This window comes from Bos taurus, unplaced genomic scaffold (genome assembly GCF_002263795.3).
Source record: "Bos taurus isolate L1 Dominette 01449 registration number 42190680 breed Hereford unplaced genomic scaffold, ARS-UCD2.0 Leftover_ScbfJmS_713, whole genome shotgun sequence".
In the NCBI taxonomy this organism is placed as follows: Eukaryota; Metazoa; Chordata; class Mammalia; order Artiodactyla; family Bovidae; genus Bos; species Bos taurus.
Genome location: NW_020192012.1, coordinates 219,895 through 233,116, shown reverse-complemented (window position 1 = coordinate 233,116; position 13,222 = coordinate 219,895). Strand labels below are relative to the sequence as shown.

General features: G+C 42.5%; 1 protein-coding gene across 2 annotated transcripts in view; it reads right to left on the bottom strand.

The window, feature by feature from the left end:
- The window catches only part of LOC509854 (ATP-binding cassette sub-family C member 4-like), a 168,448-nt gene that overhangs the window by 63,623 nt on the left and 91,603 nt on the right, over positions 1-13,222 (bottom strand). For both annotated transcript variants that reach the window (XM_010810928.4, XM_059884490.1), the window contains exons 20-21: positions 11,436-11,515; positions 6,843-6,993 (exon numbers count right to left, since the gene is read on the bottom strand). In XM_010810928.4, the coding sequence (XP_010809230.1) occupies positions 6,843-6,993; positions 11,436-11,515 (231 nt within the window). The remainder of the gene's footprint in view (positions 1-6,842; positions 6,994-11,435; positions 11,516-13,222) is intronic.

Here is a 13,222-nt window from a genome sequence, read left to right as displayed (position 1 = left end):
TTTACTAAGAATAATATTCTTTACATCCATGTTGCTTCAAATGGCAGTATTTCATTCTGTTTCATCACTGAGTAATTATTCACTAATTTATGAGTCAGTGGCATTCCAAAATTTAATTCATTACAGTCCTCACCACACTGAATTTTGATGAACTGTCTGTGCCATCTCCACCTCAGATGAGTAGCCTAAAGGCTGGGATAGAGTCAGTACATCCCCCACCTTGGACCAGAGCCAGACGTGGGACAGGGAGAGATGAGTAAGGGAGTGATCTGCCATCACCCCGTCCTGGGCCTCTCCCTGCACCTGTGCCAGGAGCCTCTGTGAGGGTCACAGAGCACCCGGCATTGCACCGCCCTTGTGCCCACAGGACCCGGCAGCCGAGGAGCCTTTGAATGGTCTTGACTTCTGCCCCAGGAACCTGATGGGTGTTTTTATAACTGCCATTCTAGATACCTGTCCTGGTGTTTGGAGGTCACTGTGGCATGTGACACTCACATCACCTTTTTAGAATCTGACAGTGGCCTTAGTGTCCATTCTCTTTTGAGTGGCTTCATGTGAGTTTTGGGTCTGGTGTCACATGACTGGTCATTTATTTCCTGCCATCTTCTCTAAGAGCACACTGACCATGAGCACCAGCGTCAAGCTCCTGCCCATCAGGGAACAGGTGGGCTGCAGGCTGCAGGGCAGGGAGGACCCCTTATGGTTCTCATTCCCCACCGTGAACGAGGCTGTAACTTGCTGTTGTCAGGGGCAGATTATGAGACTGTGACCTCTGTCTGGGATGAATGATAACTTGTGTTGTATCAGAAGGAAATACTGACATCACCATGTTACCTGTACATCACCTGAGAAGAGCTGTTAGTAAAACCTGGATGTTTAGAGGAAGTTAAGATCACTTACTTTTCAGGAGGCTATGGAGATTTTATAAAATGATAGGGAAAAAAGTCAAGGGGGAGAAGTCCAAATTATTTTCAGGGCCTGACTCCTTAGCCTAACATCCGAATGTCTGTCTGGGTGACAGTGTAGTCAGTAGCAACATGCACATGGGCACTGTGGGGTGGGGGTGGGGGGCACTGGGATACAAGGGGGCAAAGACACAGAACCTCCTCTTAAGCTTAGTGTCCTCGGTTCTACCAGCAAGGAAGGAGCAGGCTTCCTCCTGTGAGACACTGGAGCTCAGAGAGGGTAGGAAGCCCTGGCTGGGGAAGGACAGCTTGGGTTGGAGGCCAGTTGACCATCCACTGGACCCTGGGGCTCTTTCTACCTGGGGGTGTCTGACCAGAAACCATAACTATTAGGGTCCCACCTGTGACACTGATTTAAAGGAAAAACCTTCTCTGAACCCCAACATGATGTAACACTTCCCCTTTGTACTTTGTTCAGGCAAAGAGCTGAAAGTGATTCAGTGGTGCTTTTGATTATCCAGTCGTGTGCCTGTGTTCTCATTTCAGCATCCACATGGCTCTGTGTCTTCATTAAGTTGAATAACTTTTTATTTTAGCTTCCTATAACTTTGCCCTTATAAGAGCAATACAAACACAGACTGAGCTCAAGCTCCAAATAAGAGGCTTGGAGCCCTGTTCAGGCCTTTTCTGCAACCTGGCAGTTGTCCCAACCCACCTCCAGAACTCAGTCTGGACACTGGATGCTCACAGGGATGACACAGGTGAATTCTGGGGCCATCACCCTATCAGGAGGATGCCAAGGCTCCAGCTCCAGAGAGTACATAAAACTCACTAGAACCAGGCTCCAATTTCCATAGCAAATGTTGTGATGTCAACACTATTTATCACAGACAAGGCTTCTGAGCAGGAAGCAGACATGGCTGTTTCCCCAGGGAGAGTCCTGGAATGAAGTCTTCAGCGTGGCCTCCCTCACATGCTTCCCTGTCAGGAGATCAAAGTGCAGCTGATTCTCCCTGCAGGGATGGAGGGCGGGGTCAACTTTAGAAACTAGGTGCCATCTCAGCCTTGAACACCAGGGAACAAAACATCCCACCACCTACCTCACCTCATGCCCAAGAGTTACAGTGGGCCAGATGGAATGCACACCTATGAAAAGCCTCCTGTTTCTTTTAAACCCCACTTAGGGCTGAGGGATGGAGAAGGCAATGGTACCCAACTCCAGTATTCTTGCCTGGAAAATCCCATAGACGGAGGAGCCTGGTGGGCTGCAGTCCATGGGGTCGCTAAGAGTCGGACATGATTGAGTGACTTCACTTTCACTATTCACTTTCATGCACTAGAGAAGGAAATGGCAACCCACTCCAGTGTTCTTGCCTGGAGAATCCCAGGAATTGGGGAGCCTGGTGGGCTGCCGTCTATGGGGTCGCAGAGAGTCCGACACGACTGAAGCGACTTAGCAGCAGCAGCAGCAGCAAGGATGCCGATGTGTGACTACAGACATTTTTCTCCAGACTTCATTATTTATGTTCAGAAAACTCCCAGATATAACTCAGCTAATATCCAACAGCCTTTGCCATTACTGTACATCTTATTAAACACCAGAAATTGAACAAAGTTCCTGGGAATCTGGTATGAAAACCCCTTAAAACAGCAGACTTGAGGATCCATGGTCTCAATACACCTGACAAATATGCTAACTCACTGCTAGCAATGCCTGTGGCAGGTATTGCGCTGATCACAGCAGACTTACAGACAGAATTTGCATATGACTTCATCAATCAGACACTGCTAAATGCAAAAAGTGGCCTAGACCACCAAAAAGAATGAAAAGCAACATGGATTGACCTAGAGAGTGGCATATGAATGAAGTCAGACAAAGAAGGAGAAATATCATATGAAATCCCTTATATGTGGAATCTAATAAGAAATGATACAAGTGAACTTACAAAACAGAAAGAGACTCACACACTTAGAGAACGAACATATGGTCGCTGGGTGAAGGATGAGAAGAATAGATAGTTAGAGAGTTTTGGATGGACGTATACACAGTGATTGATTTAAAATGGATAACCAGCAAGTACCTACTGTGTAGCTCATGGAATGTTAAGTGCAGCCTAGATGGGAGACCAGTTTGGGGGAGAATGGATACATGTATATGTTCATTGTTCACTTCATTGTTCACCTGAAGCCATCACAACATTGCTTGTTAATGGGCTATAACCCAATACAAAATTACTTTCCTAGCATGTGAGATGAATGCAGTTGTGTGGCAGTTTGAGCACTCTTTGACATCGCCCTTCTTTGGGACTGGAATGAAAACTGAATTTTTCCAGTCCTGTTGCCACTGCTGTGTTTTCCAAATTTGCTGGCATATTGAGTGAGCACTTTCCCAGCATCATCTTCTAGTATTTGAAATAGCTCAAATGGAATCCCATCACCTCCACTAACTTTGTTCATAGTGATGCTTCCTAAGGCCCACTTGACTTTGCATTCCAGGATGTCTGGCCCTAGGTGAGTGATCACACCATCGTGATTATCTGGGTCGTGAAGATCTTTTTTTGTATAATTCTGTGTATTCTTGCCACCTCTTCTTAATATCTTCTGCTTCTGTTAGGTCCATACCATTTCTGTCTTTATTGTGCCCATATGCATGAAATATTCCCTTTGTATCTCTAATTTTCTTGAAGACACCTTTAGTGCTTCCCATTCTATTGTTTTCCTCTATTTCTTTGCATTGATCACTGGAAACTGTGATAGACTTTATTTTGGGGGGCCCCAAAATAACGGCAGATGGTGAGTGCAGCCATGAAATTAAAAGATACTTACTCCTTGGAAAGAAAGTTATGACCAACCTAGACAGCATATTAAAAAGCAGAGACATTACTTTGCCAACAAAGGTCTGTCTAGTCAAAGCTATGGCTTTTCCAGTAGTCATGTATGGATGTGAGAGTTGGACTATAAAGAAAGCTGAGTGCCAAAGAATTTATGCTTTTGAACTGTGCTATTGGAGAAGACTCTTGAGAGTCCCTTGGAGAGCAAGGAGATCCAACCAGTCCATCCTAAAGGAAACAGTCCTGAATATTCATTGGAAGGACTGATGCTGAAGCTGAAACTCCAATACTTTGGCCACCTGATGCAAAGAACTGACTTATCTGAAAAGACCCTGATGCTAGGAAAGATTGAAGGTGGGAGGAGAAGGGGATGGCAGGGGATGAGATGGTTAGATGGCATCACTGACTCAATGGACATGAGTCTGAATAAACTCTGGGAGTTGGTGATGAACAGGGAGGCTTGGCATGCTGCAGTCTATCCGGTAGCAAAGTTAGACACAACTGAGCAACTAAACTGAACAATATAAAATAAAAACTTTAAAAACAAACAAAAAAGAGTTGGCTAGAGAAAGGCAATCAAATTTCATCCAGGTGTTATGTACTGCTGTGTGACTATTGCTCTACTCAATTTTGCAAAAATGTGCCAAATAAAGCCAATATAATCAGCTGAATATTCACCATTCAGATGAAAACTTCAACCTAAGTTTCTAGAGACAGCTAGGCAGTAGAATCTGAAACAAAACCTCAGCACTTCAGCAGTCCTTCAGAGCACAAGGAAGAAGCAGGTTTATGCCTTCTGGCCACAGCAGTCAGGTGTCCTTTTTGCTGGAGGCTCCAGTTGTGACCTTAAGATATACTATCAGTTACTATTTAGAGAAAACAGCAGTGTTATTATTTATGGCACAGACCCACCACCTAGAGAGAGAACATGCTGCTGCTTCTGCATCACTTTAGTTGTGTCCAACTCTGTGTGACCCCATAGATGGAAGCCCACCAGGCTTCCCGTCCCTGGGATTCTCCAGGCAAGAACACTGGAGTGGATTGCCATTTCCTTCTTCAATGCATGAAAATTAAAAGTGAAAGTGAAGTCGCTCAGTTGTGTCCGACTCTAGTGACCTCATGGACTGCAGACTACCAGGCTCCTCCATCCATGGGATTTTCTAGGCAAAAGCACTGGAGTGGGGTGCCATTGCCTTCTCCAAGAGAGAAAACATAGACAATTCTAGTCAACTCACCACCACATGTGGTTATCTGGGGTGTGGAGAAGAGGGTATCTGGATTGAATTTACAGTCTAACATTCCTGCAGCCTACTAGGGTACCAAAGATTCCAATATTCTATAGAGATGGGGCCAAAGTTCTCAGACTCTTCAGATGAAACATTGAGAAAATCCTGTACTGCTTCTTCAAAAAAAAAAAAAAAAAGCCTCAGGAGGTGCCCTTCTCTCCACTTCTGTGTGCATGGGAAGTGGCCCTCTCCCTACGTATAAATCTTAATCACATGTTTCTTCTGGAACAATCCCTCTTTGAATGTACCATATACTTGGTTTTTCCAAAAAAACTATTGAATTACTGCAGCTCATGTGCACCCTCAAATCATAAAACATCTGAAGCCTTGTCTACAACAGAAGACTGGATGGAGCTCATCACTTCCTCTTCTGCCTCCCCAGGTCCTACCGTGCTACCAAGTCACATCAGCAGAACACCACACACCTGGACTCTACTGCTCCCCTTCATCCAAACACATCACAAGACCACACCTCACAGGAGTTCAGCTAGTTCTCTTGATAAGTGAAAACTTCTAAAGCTTTTATAAAACGGATGATCACTATTCTTTTTGCAAATAATTAGAATAAGTACCTCTTAAGTATTTTATTATTAAATACAAAGCACAGAAATGCCACAATAAAGGGAAAAAACTCCTTTGACTGGATGAACTTAGATTTTTTCCCACTTGGTAGATACAAAGAACCATGGGGCTCAATATACTTCTCTTCTTGGCTTAATTTCTAGAAGATTAAGTTGGTATTAATTTGCGATAATTATTCATGATTGAGGTCTCTGGTATAAATATCTTCCTTCCTTATCTTTGGCTATAGTTCTTATAACTTTTTAAATATATATATAACAATTCTACTTTTATTTTTTGTTTTAATATTGATGGAATATGTACATTAATAATGATAAATATTCAATTATTTCATCATCTGTGATTACCTGTAGAATAGAAGGATTAATCATAAAATGTGTCCCCCATTATTCTGTTTTTATTTTTTGGCTGTGCTGTGTGGGATCTTATTACCCAACCAGGGATTGAAGCTGTGACCCCTGTAGTAGAAGCACAGAGTTTTATCCACAGGACCACCAGGGAAGTCCCTGTTCCTCATTATTCTAAAATTGATTGGAGTAATAGACCAAATGCCTACTGAACAGATTCTCCACCCTGTGTCCTCCTAGGGGAATATTTTTAACATTATTTATATTAGAAGTTTTGAGAAAGGAGGGATCACAAACAGTGTGGTATCACTCCAAATACTGGTGATGATAAAGAGCAAGCTGAAAATAACAGGATTTATCTTTTCAATACATGCAGATTGGCAGATGCAACTTACTTGGATATGTAAATGAATGTATTTTTTCAAATACGTCACTTCTGACATACATTTCCTTAATGTCTCCTTTCCCTTTCCTAATCTTTTACTATCTTTGTCATTTCTGGTAACTCCAGGAGAAGAAAAACTCCTATTTTCCTTCTACATTAGTTCCAACATGATGAAATATTTTATTTTTAAGGAAAGTATTTATAGACTGGATACTCTGCGTTAGGCAGTATGTCATAAACAAGGCAGAAACAGTTCCTGTCCTCATGGTGCTCACATTTGTCCTCTTTATGCTAAAAATGCAAAGCTGCAGTTGACTTGCTCCCAGCTCCATTTGCCTTAAGGATCACATTGACTCAACAGTGGCCATCACATTCAACTACATAATGTCAACTTAATGAGAAGTTCCAGAAGATAGACTCTCTGGAATTTAAGGGGTCTGGTTAATTACTGCATAAACGGAAGCCAGCCTGCATTGCCATCCCAACCTGAGAGCCCTGGTACTCACTTGTAGATTCCAGGCGTTTCACATCTCGTGACGTCCTTAAGAAATACCACCGAAGAACAAAGAAAATGATTCCAAGCGGAATCACAAGTATAGCAATCCAAGGAATCGAAGCCACCATCACACCTACCACGCCAATCACAAGTAGAAACATCTGAAATAGTGAAAATACATACAGAGGGAACCTTATGAAGGACACTTTTCAAAGACAAACTTTAATGAGCTCTTTTGTTAGGATGCTGCGATTCATGGGGTCGCAAAGAGTCGGACACGACTGAGCGACTGAACTGAACTGAAACTCCTTTCCTTGAAAGACTTGTTAAAACAGGAAGGAATGCTTTCCCATCCTAAGAAATAAAACTATAGGTGGTCCTCATGATGTTTATTGTATGAGCCAAACACTATAATAAGGACTTTCTCAGTATTGTTGTTCAGTCACTAAGTTGAGCCTGAATCTTTGTGACCCCATGGACTGCAGCACACCAGGCTTCCCTGTCCTTCACCACCTCGCAGAGTTTGCTCAAACTCATGTCCATTGAGTCAGTGATGACATTCAACCATCTCATCCTCTGTCATCCCCTTCTCTTCCTGCCCTCAATCTTTCCCTGCATCAGGGTCTTTTCCAATAAGTTGGCTCTTCACATCAGGTGGCCAAAGTATTAGAGCTTCAGTTTCAGCATCAGCCCTTCCAATGAATATTCAGGGTTGATTTCCTTTAGGATTGACTGGTTTGATCTCCTTGCTGTCCAAGGGATTCTCAAGAGTCTTCTCCAAACCACAGTTCAAAAGCTTCAGTTCTTTGGCACTCAGCTTTCTTTATGGTCCAACAGACATATCCATAAATGACTACTGGAAAAACCATAGCTTTGACTAGATGAACCTCTGTCAGCAAAGTTATATCTCTGCTTTTTAATTCACTGTCTAGGTTTGTCATTGCTTTTCTTCCAAGGAGAAAGAGTCTTTTAATTTCATGGCTGCAGTCACCATCTGCAGTGATTTTGGAGCCCAAGAAAATAAAGTCTGTCACTTTTTCCATTGTTTTCCCATCTATTTGCCATGAAGTGATGGGACTAGATGCCATGATCTTTATTTTTTGACAGAGCTCCCACAATTAGGATTCCAAAAGCATCAAGGGGTGAGTTTCTGGATGTCTTCCTCCCCTGGGAGACTGAAGGAGACCCACGACGGGAGGGCTTCGTGTCTGAGTCATACCTGTACCTCAGAACCTCAAATCTATTTGGTTTGTTGAAGAGAATGAGGGAGAGAGTGAAATACCCTCCCGTTTCCACCTCACACACATGACTCACAAAATCCAAACAACCAGCAACATATCCTCACATCCTACATTCCAGATGGACCTTTCTCTTGCTGCAAACTCCTTTCAAGAGTAGCCTGTCTTCACCTCAACTCCCTCTACACCTCATGGATTTGCAGCCTTTTGCAGTCTGGCCTCCTCCCATCTGAATCCTGTTACTCACGTCACTGGAAGCCTTCTGATCTGAAATCAACCGATAATTTTCCACAGACTCACCTTCCATTAAACAGACTCGTCCTTCCTTGGCTCCCCAACCTACTTCCTCCTTTCTCCCTTGCTATTCATTGTGTGTCTCCTCTCTTCCCTTTCTCTCTGCTTTCTCTCTGAGTATCGAGCCTTCTCATTCATTTTCACTGGGCAATCATGTCATCTTCACAGATTCAGCTACTACCTGCTCAGTGAAAACTACACAGGCTCCATGTTCATCCCAGGTCTCTCCCTCTGACACCAGACTCTTACTTCCAATGGCCTGCAGGATGCCTCCACCTTCAACTTCAAGATAATTGAACTACAGGGCAGAGCTGTGATTGGAAATCAGTGAGACTAGAATTTTCCCTCTTCATTACTGAGACTGTATCCTACTGAAATCAGGTAGCATCTATCTCTGACCCTCTATATGTCATGCAAAACTATGTGATGATTCTAATTATGACCACTAACTAACCATATACTAAGCACACAGAGGAAACCCAACCTTGGCCTAGCTTGTCATTAATAAAGACTTTCACAAAATCTTTTCAAAGTAATTCACAATCACTGTTAAAAATATAGCACTGTCTTTAGGGAAGAATTGTTTCTGGGGATAAATTATGTAGTTAAACTCAGTAGGACACATTTATGAAATAAGTTTGTGGAAGAGGAAAACAAAACAAAACAAAACAGACATCTCTGCAGTAAAAGCACTCTGCCTCCAAATCTCAGCTTAATTCACATTGGTAACAGTGGAAGCTGTGCCCATAGGGCACACTGTCCGCGGTCAGATATTGACTCCTGCAATTCTGTGTTCAGCTCTTGATAATGCATTTCATTTCTAAAATTAACACTTAGAAAGAAAAAGAAAATGCCCCACGTATTTAATTATTAAAAGGTTCAGTTCAGTTCAGTTCAGTTCAGTCACTCAGTCATGTCAAACTCTTTGCGACCCCATGAATTGCAGCACGCCAGGCCTCCCTGTCCATCACCAACTCCTGGAGTTCACTCAAACTCATGTACATCAAGTCAGTGATGCCATCCAGCCATCTCATCCTCTGTCGTCCCCTTCTCCTACTACCCCCAATCCCTCCCAGCATCAGAGTCTTTTCCAATGAGTCAGCTCTTCACATGAGGTGGCCAAACTACTGGAGTTTCAGCTTTCACATCATTCCTTCCAAAGAACACCCAGGACTGATCTTTAGAATGGACTGGTTGGATCTCCCTGCAGTCCAAGGGACTCTCAAAAGTCTTCTCCAACACCAAAGTTCAAAAGCATCAATTCTTCAGTGCTCAGGTTTCTTCACAGTCCAACTCTCACATACATACATGACTACTGGAAAAATCATAGCCTTGACTAGGCAGACCTTTGTTGGCAAAATAATGTCTCTGCTTTTTAATATGCTATCTAGGTTGGTCATAACTTTTCTTCCAAGAAGTAAGTGTCTTTTAATTTCATGGCTGCAATCACCATCTGCAGTGATTTTGGAGCCCCCAAAAATAAAGTCTGACACTGTTTCCCCATCTATTTCCCATGAAGTGATGGGACCAGATGCCATGATCTTCATTTTCTGAATGTTAAGCTTAAAGCCAACCTTTTAATTCTCCTCTTTCACTTTCATCAAGAGGCTTTTTAGTTCCTCTTCACTTTCTGCTATAAAGGTGGTGTCATCTGCATATCTGAGGTTATTGATAATTCTGTCTACTAAAAAGTAGACAGAATTTAAAAAAAAAAAAAAAAAAACAGAAAGAATAGTCCACATGAGCAACAATACCAAGTGAAGAAATGAGGGCTGAGATGACCCAACATCATCTTTAGAACCTCAAGTTCATAGACAAAACAGAGGCTGGATAGAAGGTATTCCTGTAGGTTTCTCTCTCTCTCTCTCTCTTTTTTTAAGACCCCTTTAAGACAGAGCAATCAACTTGTGAAAAGAAAAACTGCCTACAAAAACAAAAGACATTTTCTGAGATGACCTTGATCCAAGAATTGAATTACTGGCTTAAAGGCTTTGTACCTTCAATAACTGCTCTCTACTGTACTTGGACTTCCCAGGTGGCTCAGTGGTAAAGAATACACCTGCCAATACAGGAGACATAGGTTTGATCCCTGGGTCAGTAAGATCTTCTGGGCAAGGAAGGAAATGGCAACCTACTCGAGTATTCTTGCCTGAGAAATATCATGGATGGAGGAATCTGGCAGGCCACAGTCTATGTAGGTCACAAAATAGTTGGACACAATTTAGTAACTAAACAACAACAACATTGTCCTTGTTAAAGTATAAACTCCACCTTATTTTTATCACTCTTTTCTTTGTAACTAACCACACCTACTGCTGCTGCTGCTACTGCTAAATCACTTCAGTCGTGTCCGACTCTGTGTGACCCCATAGATGGCAGCCCAACAGGCTTCCCCGTCCCTGGGATTCTCCAGGCAAGCACACTTAGCTTTATCCAAATAAAATAGTAAGTAAATGTTTGTCCTCTGTGGTAATACAATGCATCTGGCTAGTGCTCAGTCATGTCCAACTCTTTGTGACCCCATGGACTGTAGCCCACCAGCTTCCTCTGTCCATGAAATTCTCCAGGCAAGAATACTGGAGTGGGTTGCTATTTCCTCCTCCAGGGGATCTTCCTGTGCCAGGGATCGAACTCATGCCTCTTGCATCCCCTGCACTGGCAGGCAAATTTTTTTCCACTGAGCCACCTGGGAAGCCCAATATGAAGCATAATTTAGTTCATCTAGGTTATCTTTCCACAAGAGGTGATTATTTCTATGTTATGAAATGCACTCACAGTAAAGGGAATCCATACCAGACACCTGGAAGGCAGAGGGAGAACCGCTTGCTCAGCATGTTGCTGCTTCAGACCAACTTTGACGTGACTGTGTAGCCACTCCTGCCCCAGGTGTCACTCATGTTAACTCAGCCTCCCAATCACAGCCACACCTTTCTCTCACAACCATGACCTTTACTGAAGATAACAGGACATATCACCAAGCTGAAAAGCCCATCATCAGCTCCTCTGAAATGACCTTGAGAAACAGGCACTCTACTGTTACCTGTGAGAACTCGACAGGATTGGTACATTACCTGGATGAAATCTTGAAATGTCTGGGGCAGCAAGTCATCCATATGCCCAATGTCTTTGGAGAAACGATTTAAAATTCTGCCTGCAAGAACAGGATATGAGAGATTACTCATTTCCTAAGACAGGAAACAATTCACAAACAAATCAAAACAATAATTTAAAAGCATATGTATTTAGGGACTTCCCTGGTGGTATAGTGTCCTCAGTGCAGAGGATATAGGTTCAATCCCTGGTCCAGGAAGATCCCACATACCACAGAGCAACTAAGCCTGTGTGGCAGAACTACTGAAGCCCCTCTGCCTAGAGCCTGAGCTCCACAGCAAGAGAAGCCACTGCAATGAGAAGCAGGAGCACCACAATGAAGAGCAGCTCTGCTTGCTGTAAGTAGAGAAAGCCCGTGTGCAGCACCAAAGACCCAATCCAACTATAAATAAATAAATCTTAAAAAAAGAAAAAGACATGTATTAAATATTTAATGTATTGGATTTCCCTAGTGGCTCAGGTGTGAAGAATCCACCAGACAATGCAGGAGACAAAAGAGATGTAAGCTCAATTCCTGGGTCGTCAAGATCCTCTGGAGAAGGAAATGGCAATCGACTCCAGTATTCTTGCCTGGGAAATTCCATGAACAGAGGAGCCTGGTGGACTACACTCCATGGGACCACAAAAGAGTCAGACATGATTTAACAATCAAACAGTAAATTTAATATATTACAAATTCAAATGAAATAAGCTGATGTGTGTAAAAAGAAAGAGAAAATAGGATGATACCTAAAGAGAAACAAAACTACCACCAAATGGCAGTAGGTGGGGAGTTGAAAATTAGTCCTGAATTTTAAAAGAACAGGGGAGTCTTGTGGCAGTATCAAGAAGGGTTGGTGAATTTCAGAATGTTCCCTCCCTTTAGATCCATCCCATCTAAGACTCATTCCAAGTGCTAAGTTTAAATAAACAGTTGCAAAATACCTAAGTTAATCCTAATGTTACACTAATTTTGCTTTTGTTATCAAGATTAATTTTCCCAAATGATACTCTTTAAATCAACATAATTATAACCTCTCTGCAATTTTTTTCCCTCCAGGTCATTCACAGCACCTCACATTTGGGAAAACTGTGAGTTCTGACATTCCCAAGTTGTGAGTTTAATACTGGGGTAATTAAGTCTTTATTTTCAGAGGTGTACCAGGTGTGACAAGCACAGATTTATGAATAAGCATCTAAGAAGATCAGAGGGATATAGAAAGGAAAACAAAAATTTTACTAAATGAGTAAGAATCACTTATCATTGATTTTATTTCTCTTCTCAGAATCCACAACAATAGTATATCCTAAAGGCTGCAGGATTAGAATATGAGAACTAATTTCTATCAAATATCTACTGTGAACTTAAAACGCCACCTGCCACATCAGTAAACAAAGGATTCTGCAGCCATGAGGACTCTGAAGCCACCCCTACAAGGGTGGTGCACCCTGAGGAGACTCGGGATGAGAAAGAAGAGAGTACTGGCCCAAGATAGAGCAGGTGCATATTTAAGGAAGTATAATAGAGAGAAGCCAATTTTGACTCAACATTGGATCTGTTTCTTTGACCATTGCTATTCACTGCTTTTGTCAGGGAAACCTGCACCTCTGCCTCAGGTTAAACTAAAGTGGCTTTTTTTTTTTTTTTTTTTTTCCAGCTCACAGGGAGACAGTCTGACCCTCACCACTTTTGGATAGCTGTAGAAAAGAAAAAAATTAACAAATCCCCTCCAATTTTGCAAGGTCAATGGCTTTACTTCCTGGCCTC